General features: G+C 39.8%; 3 protein-coding genes across 9 annotated transcripts in view; all 3 read left to right on the plus strand.

Annotated features, from left to right (window-relative positions):
- The window catches only part of abca7 (ATP-binding cassette, sub-family A (ABC1), member 7), a 41,019-nt gene extending 37,553 nt beyond the window's left edge, over window positions 1-3,466 (plus strand). For 3 of the 4 annotated variants that reach the window (XM_061780648.1, XM_061780646.1, XM_061780647.1), the window contains exons 46-49: window positions 1-83; window positions 240-332; window positions 1,462-1,711; window positions 2,421-3,465. The exon at window positions 1-83 is cut by the window's left edge and continues 21 nt beyond it. In XM_061780648.1, the coding sequence (XP_061636632.1) occupies window positions 1-83; window positions 240-332; window positions 1,462-1,711; window positions 2,421-2,783 (789 nt within the window). In that variant the 3' untranslated portion in view covers window positions 2,784-3,465. Of the gene's footprint in view, window positions 84-239; window positions 333-1,461; window positions 1,712-2,420 lie in introns of all 4 variants that reach the window. The other variant, XM_061780649.1, reaches the window with a different exon arrangement.
- A 263-nt stretch (window positions 3,467-3,729) lies between these two features.
- r3hdm4 (R3H domain containing 4) lies at window positions 3,730-16,261 on the plus strand. 2 transcript variants are annotated; one of them, XM_061779870.1, is made up of 8 exons: window positions 3,730-3,978; window positions 5,541-5,698; window positions 9,055-9,179; window positions 9,400-9,517; window positions 11,043-11,128; window positions 11,898-11,983; window positions 13,326-13,381; window positions 14,264-16,261. In XM_061779870.1, exons 1-8 carry the CDS (start codon window positions 3,938-3,940, stop codon window positions 14,365-14,367), a joined length of 774 nt encoding a protein of 257 aa, XP_061635854.1. In that variant the 5' UTR covers window positions 3,730-3,937; the 3' UTR covers window positions 14,368-16,261. The 2 variants fall into 2 exon arrangements, with proteins under 2 accessions (XP_061635854.1, XP_061635853.1); XM_061779869.1 differs by lacking the exon at window positions 3,730-3,978 and adding an exon at window positions 4,020-4,701.
- A 4,994-nt stretch (window positions 16,262-21,255) lies between these two features.
- The window catches only part of arid3a (AT-rich interactive domain 3A), a 50,582-nt gene continuing 49,311 nt past the window's right edge, over window positions 21,256-22,526 (plus strand). Inside the window, exon 1 of one of the 3 annotated variants that reach the window (XM_061779412.1) lies at window positions 21,256-21,573. In XM_061779412.1, the coding sequence (XP_061635396.1) occupies window positions 21,524-21,573 (50 nt within the window). In that variant the 5' untranslated portion in view covers window positions 21,256-21,523. The remainder of the gene's footprint in view (window positions 21,574-22,526) is intronic. The other 2 variants (XM_061779411.1, XM_061779409.1) reach the window with 2 other exon arrangements.

Genomic DNA, 22,526 nt, shown 5'->3' on the forward strand with positions numbered 1-22,526 from the left:
GACCCAAAGGCAAAAAGGTTCCTGTGGAACTGCATCCTCTCCTTCACCAGAGAGGGAAGAGCTGTCGTTCTGACTTCACATAGGTAGAGGGGAATATTTACTTATCCATCAAACTCATAAACGTCATGACACCAGCACTGAGAAGCAGTAATTTTATTGGACATGTTTAGTGTACAGTATGTAAAAACAATTTCCGAGTGCAATAGAAAGCTGCTTCTGTCTTTCACTTGTATGATCAGTATGGAGGAATGTGAGGCTCTCTGCACCAGGATGGCCATCATGGTCAATGGCCGTTTCCAGTGTCTTGGCTCCGTGCAGCACTTGAAGACCAGGTAACAAAAATCATTTATGTAAATAAAGTGAATATAGCTAATTTGTGTAACGGCATTCACTGAAATGCCGACATCGCTTGACTCCAGTTGGTGACCTTACCGGGTCACCAACTGGGCTCATTTTAGTATTGTTGACTAAAGACGTTAGACTCTGATCTGATGATCAATTTGAGGCATTTGACATAGTCACTTGATGCTGTTTATAGCTGACAGAACTGAAATTAGAGCACAATATTAGTAAGATCTTATCAAAATTTGACACTTAATAGTCAGTTAATACTGCATTGTGATAGCAAGTGCTCAGATTGATGTGGTATTTATTTCCTTATTGAACCAATTTTAAAACCTTGAAAAGGAACAGCCTCACAGGCTCACAGAGCCTTTTTAGTGTCTTGCATTATGAGAGTAATAGCTTTTAATGTTTTGATGGTATGATATATTTGTAAATTTTATTGTACATAATATTGCACTGAAGAAATTGATTTGAAGAAAATAGTGAATCCAATTGAAATTAATACCTGCCAGAAAAATTGCAATTTTTTTCCTAAAATCGCCCTTGCCATGTGCAACATACAGCTCTGCGATATGTTGATCACATGAGAATAATTAGGATGTGGGATCTTATCATTGTGTGGGACAAGCTCCTACCAAATTTATAAGATGGAGTTGGAGACATGGTGGCACGGTGAACGACTGCTTAGCACATCTGCCTCACAGTTCTGAGAACCCTGTTTCAAATCCATCCTCGCCTGTGTGGAATTTGGATGTTCTCCCCGTACCTGCGTGGGTTTTCTCCAGGTACTGCGGTTTCCTCCCACATCCCAAAAACATGCATGGTAGGTTAATTGAAGACTCTAAATTGCCCATAGGTGTGAATGTGAGTGGAAAGGGTTGTTTGTTTATATGTGACCTACGATTGGCTGGCGACCAGTTCAGGGTGTACCCCGCCTCTTGCCCAAAGATAGCTGGGATAGGCTCCAGCACACCCGTGACCCGAATGAGGATAAGCGGTACAGAAAATTGATCGATGGATGGAGTTGGAGACATGTTTTAATGAATGTTTTTGATCTACATTCATGCCAGTTTGCTACAGAAAAGGCTACAAATAAACATGTTGTTATTGAAACAGATTTGGCGATGGCTACACCATCATCATTCGTCTGACAGATAGTGAATCCAATTCGGACACGTGCCGTGTCAGCAACTACATGAAGAATACCTTCCCCATGATCCAGCTGAAGGAGCAGCACCAGAACGTGCGGCAGTACCAGCTTCCAGCGCACGCCTGCTGCCTGGCTCGCGTGTTTGATGTGCTGGCCCACATATATGAGGAGCTGGGCATCAGTGACTTTTCTGTTTCACAGACCACCCTGGACCAGGTGAGGACAAGACACGAGCAATTAGCCAACGTTTGGTGTACAGACTGAACATGCTATGATCGTGTACAATTCTTGCAGAGATAATCAGTGTTGAGATTTTAGCATGAAAGGAATCACACTGGTCACTTGATTAGATACAGATTCATACAAAGATCGGGTAGGTGCAAAAATGCATTAAAAAAACTAACGACGTCACAGCGATACACTGTTGATCATGACTATACCGACAGATACTTCATAAGGTATACCTGTCGAGATCTAATAGAAAAGCTGTCTCAAAAAATAAGGTGTTTTTTTTTTAACACCCAGAGCGGCAGGCCTTTCTCTAATATTTCGCTACATGCTGTACACATACGTCACTTGCATAGACAGATCAACAAATATACAATATTTGTAGCATGAGCGTGATTCTCAAAACATGGCCATTCGTCATTGCATGCGATTATGAAAGTGAGCAGTGGTCAGAACAACAAAATAGCAGCACTAGTAGGGCTGCCACAAACGATTATTTTGATAGTCGAATAGTCACCGATTATCTTTGCGATTAGGCGACCAATGATATCATATCGATGGTGTCGGGCCAAAACCACCTATGTCCAAGTTTGGTCAATTCCATCTAAGTTTTGAAAATGGCTTGCTCAACTTTGATACTTGAACCCTTCCTCTGAAATTTAAATGAACCACAACAAACATATTCTCCATTGCCTAGGTCTTTGTCAACTTTGCTAAGGACCAGACTGATGATGGTGATAATGTCAACTGTGCTAAGGGGCAGACTGGTAATGAACAGCCCTTAGACATGATCGTCAGTAATGGGACTGTTCAGTCCAACCTGACTGCCCAACCCATTCAGATTAACCCTGCAGGCATCCCGCACGAGGCACCCGTCCCACAGCAGCAAAGGACCTCCTCTTCTGGCAAAAGAAGCAAGAGAGGTCGAAAAAGCAGGAACGGCAGCAGCTTCAGTGGTCATGGTGGCACCGAGGGAGAGGTGCATCAATCAAACCAGAACAGCAAAGATCCTTCTTCTCTCTTCATGGTTGACACCAGCACAGATGACATGCCAGTGTGACAAAGTAGTAAGGATAAACATGCTGGTTGACTTCTATCTGGACCTTAACCTATTTTCAGCCTGGAAAGGTCGTTGATGTCCTATATCCACAAATCGTTAGTGAAAAGGTTCAAGTAAGACATAAATTGTTTGGTGCCTTGTTCACACACTCTTCAGCTTTGTCTCTTCACAAGAGCAAGGAGGCGGCAAGGGGGGGTTCTGCAGCAACACCAAAGAGTATTAAAGGTCATGCTTAGTGTTAGTGACAATTATTCATGCTTAGTGTTAGTGACAATACTTAAAATGAATTTTTCATCTGTCTTTTGCATAAATTTTACCTGACTTGACTGTCCAAAGCATAGTGATTGCCCTTTGCTGGTATACTGGAAGTTGATGTGATTTGATGGTATTTCAAAGCCATAACTGACACCAATGAACCTAACCTTGTTGCTCAAATATCTTGATTCTTGTATGAAAATCTTTACTACTGAATGTAATTCTCAGCTGTTACATTTGAAACCGAATGTTTGGGTTTGTGATTGTCACTACTGTAAAGGATGAGATTACATGTACTTTGTATGCCCGGTTGTGATTGCCACTACTGTAAAGGATGAGATTATTTTGAATTTTGTATGCCCGGCTTTTACCTGACGCATGTAAGTATATTAAAGGTGGAAAGTTGAAATGAAACCTGTTGGCATGGAGGATTTTGGTATGTGCACTGCAATATAAAAAATTACCGATGTCTAAACTTTATGGATTAATGGGATGAGGCAAGGCAGGTGAGGAGCGGGGCTGGACTCCTGGTTGAAGATGGCGGCCACTGCTAGGGCAAAATAACAAATGTGGGCAAGGCTTGGTGTTTGGGCGGGGTTTCGTGGGATCACAAATGTGGGCAAGGCTTGGTGTTTGGGCGGGGTTTCGTGGGATTTGTGACGTCCAGAGCACGCCCTACTGGGATGCAGGGGCCAATCTCTTGGCAGTGGTGCGTGTTTGCAGCCAATCACACTGCAGTCCGGCCTACAACACGAGTGGGATTTTCTAATAACTGCGGGACAGCTATTTTTGTTCCTTGTAGCCACTGCTAACAAAAAACCTCAGCTTCACTCTAGCCACCATTTAACCTTTGTTTTGAACACAGAATTTGATACCTCAGTTTAGTCCTTCGGAATAAGATGGTCGTTTTGACAAAACACAATGAAGAGCAGGATTATATGTGAGTAAATGACGCGTCCCGATCATTAGCCACTCCGCTAATGTCCATTTAATGGGCATATTTGCCCCCGTTCGCGACTGTGTACACACTAGCTGCACCGACATTTCGCTTGCTCTTTTCGCCAAATTGAACTGTCAAAATTACAGTTGCGAATTTTAATACAGTTGTGTCATTGTTAACACTTATTTTTATGGGTATCTTAGTGTTGAAGAGATTTGATTTATCTACCAAATTTACGCTCCTAATTTCGTTGTAATTTACTTGTTCTTACGCTTTATTAAATCCTTATTCGTTTTGCATGTGAGCTGAAACATTCTGCAACCTAAAGTAAAGAAAAGGGTAAACATTACATCAGCCACTGCAGTACTACCTACTGACCTACATTCACTGAACATTTCTTTGGCTACACTTGCACAACGAAATGCGATCCAATATAAGAGATCAACAAATGATATTAATCTGCGTTAAGAAACATAGTAATGCTTAGTTTTTATGACAATGTGACCAACAATTAGCCACAGCTCTCAGTATGATGCAGTGCATGCAGCGGAACCACAGTAATAGATAAGTGTATTCTCCAGGAGCGGCACGGTGGACGACTGGTTAGCACACCTGCCTCACAGTTCTGAGTACCCGGGTTCAAATCCGGCCTCGCCTGTGTGGAGCTTGCATGTTTTCCCCGTGCCTGCGTGGGTTTCCTCCCACATCCCCAAAACATCCATGGTAGGTTAATTGAAGACTCTAAATTGCTTGTAGGTGTGAATAGGTGTGTGCGAATGGTTGTTTATATGTTCAGGGTGTACCCGGCCTCTCGCCCAAAGATGGCTGGGATTGGCTCCAGCACGCCCGTGACTCAGAATCCTCTTTATTTGCAGGCTATTTCAAAACACACAAAGAATTTGTCTCTGGTAGTTGGAGCCGCTCTAGACAGCCATTTTAACCCAAAAAAAAAGAAAAAATATATATACTTTTGAGACATAAAAACACACTACGGAGAGTCACATAGCCTGTAGCAATTTAATGGCAAGAGGGAAGAAGCTGTTGGAATATCTGCTGGTTACGTGAGGAGCTGGAAGAGGTGGTGACCAGGATGTGGAGAGTCCAAGATGATTTTTGCTTGCTCTTAGTTCTGGCAGCGTCCAAGTCCTCAAGGGTCGGTAGGGGGGGGTACCGACGATTTTTCCCGTAGTCCTGATTGTCTGTTGCATTCGGAGTTTGCCCCTTTTTGTGGGAGGACCAAACCAGACTGATAGATGTACACAGGATTGATTCGATGTAGAAATGCTATCGGTCTCGTGCCGGTATTTAGCCTTAGATGGAGTTTAGTACCCGCTTTGGGCTGCATTCTCCTGTGGCAGGCCGTTCTTCCTCAGAAGCCTCTGTTGTGGAAGTTCCCATAACCATTTTGCTTTCACTCGTTCGTCCAGTTTAACTACCGGAGACAAATTCCTTGTGTGTTTTTGACATACTTGGGAAATAAAGAGGATTCTGATTCCGATTCTAATAAATCCAGAATGAGGTCAATGTTTTGATACTAAAAGATGGATTTATTGTGTTGGAAGCCTGATCGAGGAGCGTAAATGCACCTCCCTACCCAACTCTCCAGCCAAGCGAGCGTGTCCCAGCAAAAAGAAGCAGTTCTATATCAACCAAGCCATCCGCAACTCTGACCTCACGCCACGAGCCAAAGGCAAGAAGAGCCTGCGCCGACTGGAGAACAGTAAGCTCCTTATTGTCATCGTCACATAAGTGATGATAAAAAGTCGAATCCAACGAGACTTTCACTTAGTAGTGTGCAGACCAAAAAAATATATACAGTAAACAGCAATGAAAACAGAACCTCCATGGCAAAGTAATAATAGACAAATAATGGCTTTACTTTCTGTCCTTGTTCGATTTTACTACTCTTCGGGCTTGTTCGTGGCTGGCCATTTTGTCCATGTACAGATTTTTAAGATTTTCAAATTTTTTTGTTTCTTGTACTGCATACGGTTTTTAACCATCATCATCATCATCATCATCAGTTCTTGTCCTTAGCATAAATATCCTTTAACATTTATTGTAATTTTAAATGTTAATTAACCCCTTCAAATTTCAGTTTGTTTGTACAATGCACAGGTTGTAAAACAACCTTAAAAAATGAAGTGTTTCTATATACTCCGTATCACCTTTTTATCTTGCTACAGCTTAGCAGGGCGAGCCTTCCACTTCTTAAATTTGAATTTAAAAAATAAGAAAAAACACATTTGTTTGCTCAGTTGAGTGTAGTAAGCCAGTAGTTACCTATAATCCACTATTTTTTTGTGAAAAAAAAAAAAAAGTAATTTTCACCCAAGCCACTACAAGAGTAGATGACAGAAAGCTGATCACCTTCTGACACATCTTGCTATATTTTTCAATATTTAAATATATTTAGTGACTGGCCTATACATTCCCTCGCTGGATCACTTAGTGGCTCCCTAAAATGACGTGGCGGAAATTATGTGTTTTACCTACGACCGGGCAGGTCCATATATTGACAGCGCGCAGGTCGATTGAGTCATATAGAAAGGAGAAAGCATGCGGGGTTGGAAGGAGGAGGAGGAAGCTGGACAAGCATTTAGCCTGCATCATAGCGAAGCGATGAAGGCTTTGTTGTAATGCTGAATTCCAGCATTAGGGGGTGCCAGAAATCACAGGTTATAGCTTAAACTATAGGGGCTTTTCCACCAACCAGCACAGGAACTTAGAGTTCCTGGTGGCAGGAGTTCCATGTAGCAAAAGGTTCCTGTGGCCCATGTGGTTTTTGTTTCCATCGCACTTATTACTTCAGGGTAGCTTAAACAAAAGGGGCTGATGTTGCTCAATACTGACACCTACTGGATCTAAAAAGTGCTGGTATTCCAAGCTTTCAAGTTAATGTCTTTTTTTATATCTTAAACTAAATTTAAAATATTTTTAAAACCTTTAATTGAGAACTGATTCTCGTTGGCAATGCCAACCTGGCTGCAGACAGTCTTTGAGGTAGGGTGTTTGATTATATACAGCTACATTTTACTAAATTAGAATATATTTATTCTATTTGCTCAAGCCTTACACAGTTCCACGACAAATTTTAGAGCAATAAATCGCATCTATAGTCATCTGCAGGTTTCTACATTTATTTATATATTTGTTTTTTCAAAAAGAGTTTTTCTAATGTCTTGGCAATCAGGCGATTACATTTGTCTTCATGCAAGTTCTCCAGCGTGAGATAACATCCGCTCACATGCCTTTTATGAACCTTTTATCCACCATGTGCTCTGATGTAATGTAATATTTCACTTGTTACTACAAGTCCTCGATTTACGAATGAGTTCCGTTCCTAAGCTGGCGACGTAACCCGAATTTCCGCGTAAATCGGATTTCACCGTTAAAGTCGAAATTTATGTCGAAATACTTCTGTTACGGGTATTGTCCCACGTGATTGTGACAGCAAGCAAAGTGTGTGTGGCCGTGTGCGCCGATGTGTAAGTGAGACGGGACTGTGAAGGAGGAAGGAGTACGCGCAGGTGCGAGTGTGTACAGTGGCAAGTGTCGTGACGGCGACCGGGGAAGAGTAGCGATTCGCGGAAGACCCGTTGACGTTGAATGTGCAGAGGAGCTAATAAAGCCATTAAAGCAGCAAATTGGTGCTTTGTGCCTTTATTGTTGCCGCCACCCAGCTCAGCTGTGCAACGAGAGAAGGGAGTTAATCCCAAGGAGGACAACCTCGGCCCTGGAGAAGGCGTCTCCCCTGCATCTGCCGACCACGGTCAGGTGACCGTAGCAGGAAAGGTTAACACTTCGTATAAAGAATCTCAAATACATTAAAATAAAAAAATAAGATGCTGTACTTACCATTACTGCTGAGAGTCTGAAAAAAGGAGGGTGAAAAAGGCAAAGATACCCCCGGCGCACAAACACAGACAAGCACTACGCACTAGCTAAGCAGAAACACTATGGTGCTGGGGACAAAATGGCGGACGAGGCACCGGCTTCGTAAAGTCGAAACGTCGTAGGCTGAGTACGTCGTAACTCGAGGACTTCCTGTACAGGGCTCAGCTTTGTGGGACTCTTGTGTGTCTCCCTTTCGCTCTCTGTGGCTGGACAGCCTTCTGCTGTGCCACACGAAGCACTCCCTGCCACCCTGCAGCCATGGAAATTTGCCAACTCGTCCACTCCAGCTGCCCGCACAGTCGCAGTGGGAGCGAAACATGGTACTGATTGATTTTACGTGAACCGAGATACCCAAAAAAGTACTGATTTCGGTATCCATCCCTACATTCAACAATATATAGTCAAATATTGTTCTAAACCACCACCCGTGTGCTTTTATTTACTGTGTTTGCATGGCTTGATGGCGCGGTGGCTGCCCAACTGGCTCCCTCGCTCCAGACCCGGAAATGCACTTCTAGCAGTGTGTGAAAGCTTATGTACGAAGTCATTCTCCGTGAAATGGTTCCAAACATAGCACAATTCTGGCTCCAAATTTGTTTCCGAGGAATTTGTCCCAAAATACATTAAAGCCATTTATTCCTCGACTTGAGTTTGGCAGGTGATGCAAAGCTTTGCACATTGACAGCTGTGTTGTTCGTCAGCCATTTTTCCTGAGATGAGTGGGTGTGTAGCAATCATGAAGGGACTTGAATAATTAATTAACTTTTTAGGTCACAAATAAACGGAAATCTGATCCGGGTGTTTTGCAAGCCTTATGCCATTTATCGTCTTGCATTGCATTTAATCAACAAACTGCATAGATGTCAAACTTAAACCAAGTCACAGACTAATCTTTACCTATGTTTTGCATAAAACAGTAGGAAAAAAATGGCTTTTGATGGCAGGGTACCTTTTTAAAATGCCCTAAAATATAGGAAAATAAAATACTGATATGGTCCCCTAAAAAGAAAGCTGGTGGATAAGTGATCAAAAATGGCAAGCATGGAGCCCATAATGTTATTTATTTATTTTTTTATAAATGTCAATGCCCGAGTATCATATATTAAATTGAAGTTTGGTTGATGGCAAACGATCTGTAATTATTTTCTACATTTCATATCTGTCCATCTCACAAAACAGCACGTTATCTTGCCAATCTTCTTGAGAGGGACGACGAGTGTCCCAAAGATGAACTGGAAGTTTGCAGTAGTCCGGCAATCCCGTCTATCTTCACGGAAGCCTGGACCAATGACGATTACATTGAGGTAGGTGCACAAACATACATATGCTCATTTCGTCATTAAACTGTGAGGAGTCCAATTCACTCTCCAACACTGTATTGTCATCTGTTTCCTTCTCGATTCCAGTTTACTTGACTAACTGTTGTATTGTGTCTACTGGACTTGCATTTTCCTTCGATTGGATCAGATCACTTCATGTCAAATATATAAACCCACTGATATTCTCCTCTTCTTGTTCGCTCAGCCATGGAGCGACTTCATGAATTGCTCTGGAGAAGAACAGGAGAGACTTTTATCTCTGCTCGAGCAAGAGGTGGCCAAGAAAAAATGTGTCGGTTGTCTCCTTAAAGACCAGAGGAATGGTAATTCATGTTCGAAGTTCCCTTTGTTGCTTCAGTTTCTTGTTGTGATGTCATAGATGTGACAAGAAGCAGCTTGAAATGCCATTTTCAGTTCATTTATTTTTGTTACCACCTCTTGAATTACATGGTCTTTTTAAAATTCTCATGCTTTGTCTCATTATCCCGTTTCAAATTAAAAACTTCATCACAGTTATAGTCTCCTGGCATATTAAGCACATTGGTCTTGTGCTGGTTAGAGGGAGAATGAATGCAAATTTTCAGTCTATTCTTCTGTGAATTGTAGACTTTCACTGTACACTCTTTTAGCCATGTACTTAAAAACATATTGCAAACTCCTCATGCACTTGCAGTAGTGAACTGAGTGACCCAGTAACGGGCTGTCTGTGGATGGTTAACATGGAGACAAGTCCCGGTAAACACATACAAAACATGGTTTTCGCGACACGCACTTTGTGGTAATTACTTTTTTTTTTTTTTTTTTTTTTTTACTTTTTCACACAGGGCCAGGTAACTTTGAATAGTTTTTTTTCCTTAATAAATGAAATCATTTTTAAAAAAGCAATTTTAAATTCGCTTGGGTTATATTTGTCTGATATTTACATTTGTTTGATGATCTCAAACATTAAAGTGGAGAAAATATGCAGAAATATGATAATTTGAGAACCAATACTGTTTCACGGCACTGTAACTGTAAAAATATCGATGTTATGCGAATAGTCAACATGAATATACTTTTTAGTTAGCTAATAAAATTTCCCTCACCTCTTTTAATTTTTGCAGTATTTGGTGAAAGTTGCCCTATGATTGTGGCAGAAATGTGAAGTTTTTAGCCACAATTTAACATGTCTAAAAGCTAAAATTCATTTTTTGTCGGGGGACTTCACCCCACCAGGACTTCTAGATTTTTCTGGTTTCAAAGGTTGGCAGGTATGCTTCTCTGTTTTGATTGCTTTTATTGATCCTTATCTCATTTCTTTGAATGTGTGTGTATAAGTTAACTTGCTAGTGACCCAGCGGTGTGGTTAGCCAGAACTTTTATCCACTTGATTATAACTGAGCGTCATAACGTTGTTGCACCACATGGAGGAACGCAGAATGGGGAGAGTTTCTCCAAGCCGTAACTTCTTTATCTCCCATCCACACTTGATTGCCGATGACAGAGAGCTGAGGTCCGGAGACGCAACACGAAAAGCATGATTAAGATGGGAAAGGAGGAATTAAAGGAGGGGTGCGCATCGGAGACTGACACGCCTGGGTAAACGACCAGCACAAACATCCTCCACTATCCTGCTGTCAAGTGTCAAGTGACAGCCTTGCGATCACCCCCCGCACAGTGAGCAATTGGAAACAGCTGTATTAGACGTTGGTGTATATTCAATCGCGAGTGGTGGGGAGACGGGGAAATAGGCACAGCCTCTGTCATATCAAAGCGATGGAGGCCTTGGTTTGATTCTGATTTCCAGGGTAGGGGGTGACAGAACTTACAGATTCTGAATTTAAATGCTAGTTGTTTGTTTTTCCACAGTAAATCCTGCCTTCACAGCTCAGGAATGTTTCCAGAGAATCGACCGGAGACTGCGAACAACTCTGAGACGGAAACAAATCCCTGTGGTGAGTGTGCTCTTTGGTGGAGGGGGGGGGGGGAATCATGGTCTTATCCAGCTTTGCGCTTACACTTGTGTTCAAAACAAAAGCTGTCTATCAAAAAAATCAGAAAAGCTCAAAATCCTTATATATTAGCTTTTGTTTCCATACACGCAAATGCATTGGGAACACTGGATATTCTGTAAATGATGCAAGGAGAAACCTAGAAATGAAGAAAGAAATACCAGTTCACAGCGGCCAGTGTTGATCGACTCCATGCAACACAGATGTAAAGCAGTTCTCAGAAAAAGTGGTGAAACAACTAAATATTAGTTCAGGGATTCACAGGAAAGGAAAATCTTAAAATTGAAATCTTTTTAGTTTAGTAATAACTTTAAGGAATGCAGACAAAACCCTAATTTTCCTTTTTCTATACCTTTTTTCAACTTTTGATTTGCAATAGAATGTAGTTTTCTCAATTGCATTTGTAAGTATAGAAATGGAAGTGAAACGTGTATTGCCTTTGACAGCATGTGGCATGTCTGCTAACTGAATGCTGTACACACCAACAGCAAATCGGAGTAAACAAATGGCTGTAGAGGAGAGGACAGTGTTAGAGTATGAATGAGACCAAGCCGAAATTTCAGACCTGTAAATTTGTTTTCATGGGAGTCAATAACCAAAATTAAGCCCACTCCTCTGAAGAAACTCATGTTGTTCAGTATTTTAGTAAGAACAAAGACAGTATGTTGCTTTACCTATCTTTTCTCACTGCTGTTTTACTTTCTGCTCACAGGGAACTCTGGAAGTGCTTGAAGAAAACCTTCTGAGCTTCTTTCTCACTCAACCTCATTCAGTTTACACAACCAACCTCTCCAGCAGGTATCCTTTTCATGTTCTTTTTTGACTGTGTGTGTGTGTGTGCGTGCGTGTGCGTGCATGCAAGCTGCGCACTCTTGTTTGACTATGTTCGAGCATATTCAAACACACAATGTCATTCTTCACCCTGAAAAAAGTAAAACAAATTTTCATCCATCCATCCACTCTTAATACCGCTTATCCTGTTCAGCGATTAAATAATTATGATTTTTAATTACTGGATCGAATTAATCTCTTTTTTTTAATCTCACCTAAAAATTGCTGAAAAGAACCCTCAATTTGAGATATTTTCATTTAAAATTATTATTTTTGTGGCAGATCAAAAGATTGATATAGCTAAAACAAAAAAAGTAGATTAATAAAGTCATTTATTGTTTTTAACAGACTTAAACAGATGGAGTCCTATCCATTTACATTCCACTGCATTTGAGACTACTCTTAAGTGCTGCCTACAAACTTTAGTTTCAACCATGAGGAGAAATATTCCTGTGTTCCTTTGTCAAGCTCCATGTAATTAGAATATAAAAATAAAATAAAACATCACGTCCTAAAGTGCTGAAGTTAACACATTAAAAACGGCGACAACACAGCCAAGGCAATATATAAGTATCGAAGACAACTTGTTGCTTTTCCTCTTGTATTGCAAAGAAGTTTGCTGCACACTTTTTATTGTATTTGACAAGAAAATAATTACCCTAAAACACCAGCAGAGGGAGGCAAAGCAACACAAATACAAGCCAGCTCTCACAGGACAACTTGTTTGCGTACAGGAAACAGTACATAGATTAAAAAGTAGATTAACGCGATTAAAACACATTATGCACTAAATATGACTGTAATTAATTAATCGCAATTAACACGATAATTTGACACCCCTAGTAGAAACTTCTGTCCATAACAAAAACTGTATACAGTACTTGCTTGTACACCCACCTGTATATGTAAGAATGTTAGAAAGAAAATCAGCCAATCACTACTGACCTTATAATTGGAACTTGTGTTTAGTCAAACAACTTTTATGCGTTCATAAAGCTACACTGGTGAAAGAAGCTACGGTTTCGCTACAATGCAGGCAGTTCTAAGTTCTAAAGTTGGTTTGGTACAGTAGTTATTTTAAATACCATGGATCTCTCATCCCACATTACACAATTACCAGGTAGTTTTTCTTTTTGTTTTTTGTATACCCACATGTATTTGATGACTATGAACAATGGAACTACAGTATACTGCACTATAGCAAAACAACAATATTCCAAGAATGTGCTGCTCAAATCACATCAGGCTTGCAGTTAATTGCTTGTACAAGTGATTCACCGTGATGTGGATTTTCTTGTTTGTGGCTCAGCTTTGAAAGGCTACTGCTCCATGCTGTCTGCCAGTACATGGACCTCGTCTCTTCAAGTGAGTGTGACTTTTTTATCTTTCCACCTACAATGGATATAAAAACTCTTTACACCCCTGCTCAAATGCCAGAGACCAAGATCAATCATTTACAAAAAAATTGTGACCTGTACAAGTCAATTGAAAAACAACAAACATCTTTATGAGAGCGGAAGTAAAAATAAAAAACTGAGATAATGTGGTTGCCATGCACAAGTGTGCATACCTTAAAAATGGAGATGTGGCTGTTTTCCAAGATAACCAATCACAATCAAATTTGTGTTAAATGGGATTCAGCACACATTTGCCACCACCCCATTTAAAGTGCCTCAAATTAAACCCCTAAATAAAGTTCTAGTAGGCTTTCCTGACATTTTTGGCTTTCTAGCAGAAGTCTGTAGGTTTTGTGTTAACACTAAATGATATCTGGAACTATTCATAATCGCCTCCCCTTCGACGAAGGCCCTGTTTCCAGATGATTGAAAACAGCCCCAAAGCATGATACCGCCACCACCAATACCTTTCGGAATTATGGCCAAAAATTTCAATCTTGGTTGCATTGGACCATAAAACATTTCCCCATATGCGCTTAGGAGATTTTAAGTTTGTTATTGCAAATTTTGAAAACCAAATGGAATATTTGGTGCCAATACAACACTATTCATCAGCAAAGGAACACCATGAAGAAACACTACAAAAGGCCACCATTTTCACAGTATAACCTTGGCACATAAACAATTAGATTAAAGCTATTTTTCAGTATGGAAAAGGTCATCCATCCATCCATCCATCCATCAATCCTTTCCTGTACCACTTATCCTCACTAGAGTCGCGGGTGTGCTGGACCCTATCCTAAAGGTCAATTAAATGTAAAACATGTTTGTCCATTTGTTGGTCTCTCAGGCAGTAATCTGCATGGGTCTCGCCAGACTGAAGTGGTGAACAAACAGGAGGACTTCCTGCCTCCTGCACTTCCTCTGTCGGCCTATTTGGACCAAAGGTGCTGAGAAGAAGCCCACACTCACCTGCCTGGCCTTAAAGTAAAGAGGAGCCCTGCAATATGTGTGTACAATAGTAACCTCGGCGAGGATGACCCGGGTCGGAAAAATGTACGTACAACAGTACCATCTGTAAGTGTGAGCATGGTTAGAAAGAAAACTTTGGGCTACTGGCCTGTTGAGAAACTCATGAATACCCATGAATTAACAAAATCCTCCACCTCGTCAAGTCACATGATACATAGCAGTTTGGAAACACTGCTGATAGACAGTCAGCAAACATACTGCTGTAATTTAGTACAATGCTCTTCCTCTGTTTAAAAGGGAAGTTATTAGTGATGTTAATGTTTCGTCCCTCAGCAAAACTAAGATTCATTGGAGTATTTTAATCTGTTACCACCCCATCATTCTCTTGATCTGCCAAAATTAGAGACCATATTCACATTTGGTGTGTTCATAACAGTACTTTTTCAATTTACTTTTTCATATTTGACACATTACTGTTGTTTTGGTTGATAAAACTTTTGTATTTAATTTCTCAGTATAATAATTACACTCTAATTGTCAGTGTATCCACTTGCATAATGGCATGCATGAGAAAATCCAAAAGACATTGTGGTCATCTACAACCATGCATTTCTAGTATATTAACAAATTAATAATGAAATTATCTCCACTTTTTGCATTTACTTAAGAATTATGTATTATGTAGTAAATACTTTTCGGACCTTCTCATGCTTGGTCATGAACAATTATGTATCTTACATGGACAAATGTTTCCAAATGTGAACAGTGACCTGATGTTTTAATGACACAATATGAAAAAAGTGTACTATTGAATGGGGGGTAAAAGAAAAAGGAAAAAAAGCACTTCAATGACTAGTGTTAGCGTGTAGGATGAAAGCATTGTCTTGTAGTTAGTGCATGAATATTGATCCTTTTGAAATGTCTCACTTGTTGTTGTAGGTAAACAAGTACATGTCTTTGTTCCTGGGCTGACCCAACTAGTAAAACAAAACAAAACAAAAAGTAACAATACACTCTATGGGTGCAAAAAGTAGGTCCCAGGGAAAGCACTTTTCTAAATTGTTTTATCACGTGCACATTTATATATGTTTCAGTTGATTTGCATCAATGCACAGTTTATTGTCCATGCAGCTCAGCCATACTTGTGTACATTTAGCATTGGTGTAGTGAAAGAGGCAGGGTCAATGCTGACAGATGCAAATGACTTCTGAAGGCTCTTGTTGACACACACAGACGCCACTTGTTTCTACAGTGCAACCTCTCCTAGTGATACAAAAAAAAAAAAGAAAAACCATGACAGTACATGCTCAGCTCAGATTTTGAAAAAGCACATCTGCCTTAGGAAAACAAATCTATTTCTACATTTGTACTTGACTAAACTTTCGTGAAAATATCCAGGTTATTTTTAAGAAAATTACATCCCACATTCTTTTTTTTTTTTTTTTTTTATAGTGTCTTCCTTGAACAATGCTTGAGCTGTTGGCCTTTCTTGCCAGCAACCAAAGTTTGTATGAAATCTAATTTCTCAGGCTTGTATGATTTTGTCACTCTGAATGTCATGTTGTAATTTCACGCTTGTGTACAACACTCACTTTTCAAGATGATGATGTATCCAGCTATCCATCTTTATTTGCCAACATATTCAACCGATCTTACTGTAAATACTAATTATGTGCCAACATTTAGAACAGCCTTTTAGTGTAAACTTTTTACACACAAGATTGTGTACATTTTTTTGTGTGCTATGGTGCTTGCTTATAACGATAATCGCAACTGTTACTATTGCAATGATATATTTTTCTCTCTTGAGTATGTACGTGAGAATGCTGAAAGCACTGTCTGAAAAGACAGTTAAATAAACATTACTTCAAGTGCACCATCCTCTCTGCCTTAAATAGATATGAATGTTGGGCAGTCATTTTTACTCTGTCCACTAGATGTCACTATTTTATATAGAAATGCTACAAGCGCTTCCATCCAGAGAAGAGGCTTGTTGGAAGCCGATTGAGCATTTATTCTATACCCTTGATTTCTAGCAGGACCACATACTACAACGACAAGTCACTAATAGAAAGACTAAGGCGCACTAGTCGACTGTGTCTTACAAGTCATGTTTTTTTTCCCCCACTACTCGTGCCGCTTTTGGTCTTATTAATACGCAATGAAAGCGTTTTAAAAAAAACTGCTGTGCTGCACTACAATACCAGTAAGCAATTAGTAGGCATGTGTCGTGCACTTGTGATCGCCTAAGTCCTAGGATGCCCACTAGCAGTTTTGCCACCCACGTTACTTATAAGACACAGTTGTTCTACTAGTGCAACATACACATGTCCTTCTACTCATGCGCTGAATTGTTTTATAAATGCTCAAACAATGTATTAAATATCATTGATATTCATCTTAAGGTTCATGTGCTAGCACACTCTTTGTCGACTAACTGCCTCACTAGTAATGTAGTTGTCCCAGTATGCCAGTTGTCCAACTAGTGAGCAAGAATGTAGTAGTGGAAGGCAGTAGAGGAAAAAATCTTGATTAGTAAGACAGTTGTTCTACTAGTACGCCCTTGTCGCTGTACTTGTGCGCTGAATCGCCTTAGTAATGAGGATAAAGACCATACTAATACATGGACATTAAGCTGGATACCAAAGGATATCGAATAAAGCGCAAATGGCTTTCCATGATCAACAGTTAAAAGTGGTACCTAACAGGCCCAAAAAATATCATGTAAATCCGACACGCCACAGAGAAGAGTAATGTTAACAAGCCTGCCAAATTTTAATGAATAAAAACAATCGCTAGGTATATAAAATCAGGCTTCGAAACATGAATAATAAGGGCCCAGCTCTCAGACGCTGTGTGCATGTTGAATGTCCAGCAGAATCAAACATACCGAGAGGGTGATAGCCGATACCAGGGATGTCAAACTCATTTTTGCCACAGGCCGCATTGTAGTTATGGCTTCCCCCGGAGGGCCATTATGACTGTGAACCCATATAAAATATTGTCTCATATAATGACATATACACAACAAATTGATGGATAACTAGTTTTAAAATCAGAAGCCAATAAAAAATGTTCAACTATTATTACATTTATTCCAAAAAAGGTGATTGTCACAAAAAATGCTTGCAATATCTCAACATTATACAAGACCCCAATTTTGGTATTTTCACAAGAAACATGAAGTCGAAACACATGATTTGCTTTCGCGGGCCACATAAAATGATGTTGCGGGCCAGATCTGGCCCCCGGGCCACCAGTTTGACACCTGTGGCTTATAGGATGTAAAATCACGTGAGGAGGCTCAACTGCAAAAGTGAAAAGTTATTGTGGGCTATAATTATAAACAAGCACACAAGTTAACTTACCCTCATTGTTGGTGACGTAATGTCACAGCCGAACACGGCACCTGGATACAGCGGGACGATAGGAGGAAGCCCAGGTAGTTTGAACCATTTTTTTTTTTTGTTCGAAGTATGTAAGTCGGAACAAGTCGTAGTGTATCACTAATTCAGTAGTAAAGTCATAATTACAGTAAATATTTGCATGCAAACCACTTCAAGGCAATAAATATAAAACAATATAAAAAACAGTAAGTATGGCGGTAACTGACTGTGCCTTCTTGTGCCACTTCATGACATTCTTGCACTGCTGTGCAAACTAATGAATTGCATCCCATTCCTAACCTCAAAATGTCATAATTGCAATAACTATTTTAATGAAAAATACTTCTAGGTAATACATATCAATTGATACAATAGAAAAGATGATCGTCAATTTGTTTTTATTATTTCCGTCCATATTTCCAAAATAAATGCCAACACAACTGATCATTGACTCCTCATATGTATTTAGATGTTTGCCTATAACTGACAAGTAATTATACATTCTGAGCTCTTTGGGGGTGCACTTGAGCAAGGAACCAGACATCCCCCAAACTGCTGAGGCGTGGAACACAGCCCTCTGATGTCTTTCAACAACTGCATGCCTATAAAATCTATTGGGCCTGTGAATACAATGAACATAACAAAACTAACAGTGAAAATACAATCGCTAGAACATAATGTAGTCACAAGTTGTTAATGTCATTAGTATCTCATTGATGTCATTTTCTACTTACTGCTTTGTATATTACAGCTCTGGATTTAAAAACTATGCATACATTAAATAGGGGTGTAATACATGTGTTCATATTCAGATTTTTCTGTACGGAACATTTGATACTGTACAGAGGCGTGCTAAATTTCCAAACGGATTATTATTACATATTAGCTGAGAAACAAAAAGCATAACTGCCTTTTGCTCTAGCCATACGCTACTCCGTGAACAAGTACAGTGCAGCTCAGCCTCTGGCTTGCAAAGGTCGTGGCCAGCGCATATATTTTTTTTTTTGATACTGCTTGTCATTTGGTCATTTTACATTGCTAGTCTAATACCATAGTGGCATTAGTCATATTTGAATGTTTTTAGATAAGAAAAAAAAAACACAACAAATTCAACAAAAAACGAAGAGTGCAGATTAACTACACAGACAAAAAGCAAAAACACAATTTCAAAGACAAAAAACAAAATTTATACCCAGCAGAGTGGTATTTTTTCTTCATATTGTGACAGTAGGTTAAACATGACTTGGGCAATCATGCTATTAGGGTAAGATGTATATTTAAGTGTTTTTCATGCAAATATCTACAAACCTCAATTCCAATTAAATTGGGACGTTGCGTAAAACGTAAATAAAACAATGCAATGATTTGCAAATTGTTTTCAACTGGTATTCCATTGAATACAATTACAAAGATTAGATATTTAATGTTCAAACTGACAAACTAGATTTTTGCAAATATTAATGGATGGATGGATGTGTCTGCAACACGGTCCCAAAAGCTGGGACAAGGGCATGTTTACCACTTTGTTACATCACATTTTCTATTAACAACAGTCAATAAGTGTTTGGGAACTGAGGACACTAATTGTTGAAGCTTTGAAGGTGGAATTCGTTCCCATTCTTGCTTGATGTATGACTTCAATTGCTCAACAGTCTAGGGTCTCTGTTGTCATATTTTGTGCTTCACAATACACCACATATTTTCAATGGGAGACTGTTATGGAGCGGTGGCAGGCCAGTCTAGTACTTGCACTCTTTTACCACGAAGCACGTTGTTGTAACACGGGCAGAATGTGGCTTGGCATTGTCTTGCTCAAATAAGCAGGGATGTCCCTTAAAAAGACATCGCTTGGATGGTAGCATATATTGCTCCAAAACCTTTCTGTACCTTTCAGCATTAATGGTGCCTTCACAGATGTGTAAGTTACCCATGCCATGGGCACTAACACACCCCCATATCATCACAAATGCTGGCTTTTGAACTTTGCAAAGATCACAATCCGGATGGTTTCCAGAATATTTGTAAAAAAAATAAAAAAGAATAACGTTCATCAGTTTGAACATTAAATAGCGTGTCTTTGTCGTGTATTCAATGGAATATAGATTGCAAAGGATTTGCAAATCATTGTATTCTGTCTTTATTTACATTTTACATACTGTCCCAACTTCGCTGGAATTGTGGTGTGTACTTGTAATTATGACTTGCGACTGGGCGTTATGACTTACAAGCATATAAATTCGGGTTACGTGACTGTCATCGGAACACAACTTTGCTGTAAATTGAGGACCCCCTGTAATTCAGACTGTTCACACTGTTACTGTTGAAATTGTCTGTGTCATTGGTTTCCTAAAAAGAAGGCAAACTATTGATGTTGCACTTTCCTGAAAAGACAAAAACTTAAGGTGTTTTGAACTTTGTCGTATTGTACACATTATTGTGTTCATTGAATAATTTTGTCTTTTTTGTTGGATAATTTACTGCTAGCAGGTTGGAGTTTTTTTATTATTTACTTAAATGTCATTAAATCTGTTCCTGTTGACACAAATGATAAGCAGTTTGGGGGTTTGCATTTGTCTCCCTATTGTAATAATATATAATAGCATTGTTGACATAATGTTCCAGTTTTTGAACAAATATTGACTTGTCAATTCTTTTTTTCTGTTTCATCACACCTTGGTGGAAAAAGATTAAAAATGGATTTTAGCCATAGAATATTTTCATATGCAGTGTTGTTGTTTTTTCTTTCTGTTAAAATATTGATTTTGCAGTATGGAGGAGTAAAGTTAAAAGCATGTTGATGTACACATTAGGTACACATGCACAATTTAATGATACTCGATATAAGCGCTGCATCAAAAATTCTGCCTTTTTAAAGGTAGTGTTCAGTTTTGACTGAGAATTATTGATTTAAGAATATACAGTACAGCATTATATTGTGGTTGTAGTTTACAGTGATTCAGATTTTTGCAAAAGTGTACTGTATCATACTGACAGATGTTTCTAAGGTTTTTTTTTACTTGGGCATAACAGAAGGAAGAGTTCTACACCATGATAAATATGAAATGAAATACCTCTCTTACTGTGTCAGTCAAAAGTGAACTTTATTTACACTTCACCATTATTTCTGACACACATCGTGCATATAATGTCATTAGGTTCCTGTTTGTTTGTTTATGGAAGTCGCCGAAAGGGATTTATTTATTTATTTTAAATTGTATATTTTCCACATTACTTCAATCAACCCGCTATTTTAATGAATCTAAATTAGAGTGTAAAGACTACATGGTGGCGCACGCCCCCCCCCCCCCACACACACTTTATAGTTGCCACGGGTGCATTGAGCAGCGACACCCCCCTGGTCCGAGGGGGTGGGGGTGATGACTGAGGGGTTGGCCCCTGCTGATTCAGAGGTTAGGAATTTGCATTTGATTGCTGTTTGTCAACCAATGGCCTGAGTGTGCAGGCCGGAGACTATTCATTCCCCACGCCTCCGTGTGTGTGCGCGCGCGTGTGTGTGTGTGTGTGTGTGTGTGTGTGTGTGTCCACGATCCGGGCTCTCTCGCAAATCGACACCCAATCTCCGAAAACACAATTACACGTTAAAGCTGAAGGTCGCGGTAGATACCATGCAGTCACATGTAAGGAGTGCACTTGCGACAGATAAACACAAGAGCCGTCGCTCTTCTTTCTGTCTGTGGAGTTTTTTTTTTTGCGCCCTGTGTGTCATTTAGGGGAGTCAGGGAAAATCAGGAATGCTTCTTCCGGTCCCAGAGAGTGTAAAAAACGAGCGGAAGTCCAAGTGGTAAGTTTAATACCCCCTCCCCTCACCTTTAAAAACATAACGATGTAATTATGTGTGTTTCTGGCTCCGTTTTGCTCGCTTAATGTATATTTTTCATCGATACGGCCTGATCGATAACCAATCGCCCAGGCGGAGGATGAAGCCAGTGCCATATGTCACCTCGCCTGTGAGAGTTCCACCTCCGCCGAGTGTTGCACTATTTCATGCCCAAAAAGATGGCACTTTAACGGAATTGTAACCCGAGTTTAGTATGTATTCGATATTTTTAAAAGAACATGGCATTCAATTGATTGAGCTATATCATCTGTTCGCGTTGTTTACGCTCAGTAAAAACGGTTAAGCATTAATAGCTAACATTTCCGACCGCCCTTTGCGTTTCCCTTCACTTGAGGGCAAAATTGTCCTGTCAGTTTATAACCACAGCTTGGGCCCAACAGTTTTAACAAGCCGATTATTAACAGTATTATCCGGTAAACTAGAGGCTAGATAACGGATAAACAAACTGCCCATTATATCGGATTCGAGGGTAAAAAGGCTAATTATAACGTGCTTTCACATTCAGCTCAGTCATGGCAGCTTGCTGGCTCGAATTAAAAGGCACCAATCGAGAGTTGCTGACTTTTACAAACGTCATGCGCCATAAGATTGTGTAACCTCAACCCCCCCCCCCCCCCCCGCCGCCGCCTGATATAAAAGTCATGTGGCAAACTACGGCACTTTATCTTTAGGATTACCGTTTTTTTTTCACTGGTTGCTTACATTTAAAGCTTGGCAACAGACTGTTTTTAGTGCGGGAAAATGCAACCTGGAAGTCCAGTAATTAGCCCTAGTAACAGTAGTTTACATTCTTCCTTGATGGACAAAAGAAATGACTTATATTGCACACCTAATTATTTGGTGTGGATCTTGATACAACTGTAATGTGCTGTGAAGGATGGTTGTAATAATGATAC

This window comes from Phyllopteryx taeniolatus, chromosome 7, assembly GCF_024500385.1.
Source record: "Phyllopteryx taeniolatus isolate TA_2022b chromosome 7, UOR_Ptae_1.2, whole genome shotgun sequence".
Taxonomy (NCBI): domain Eukaryota; kingdom Metazoa; phylum Chordata; class Actinopteri; order Syngnathiformes; family Syngnathidae; genus Phyllopteryx; species Phyllopteryx taeniolatus.

Bases quoted from the DNA above. Each gene is read 5' to 3' on its own strand.
- r3hdm4 (XM_061779869.1), top strand. From the start codon at position 4,649: ATGTTTTCCCCGTGCCTGCGTGGGTTTCCTCCCACATCCCCAAAACAT. The intron at 9,180-9,399 runs GTAGGTGCACAA...TTGTTCGCTCAG, and splicing joins CCAATGACGATTACATTGAG to CCATGGAGCGACTTCATGAA. The intron at 9,518-11,042 runs GTAATTCATGTT...GTTTTTCCACAG, and splicing joins CCTTAAAGACCAGAGGAATG to TAAATCCTGCCTTCACAGCT.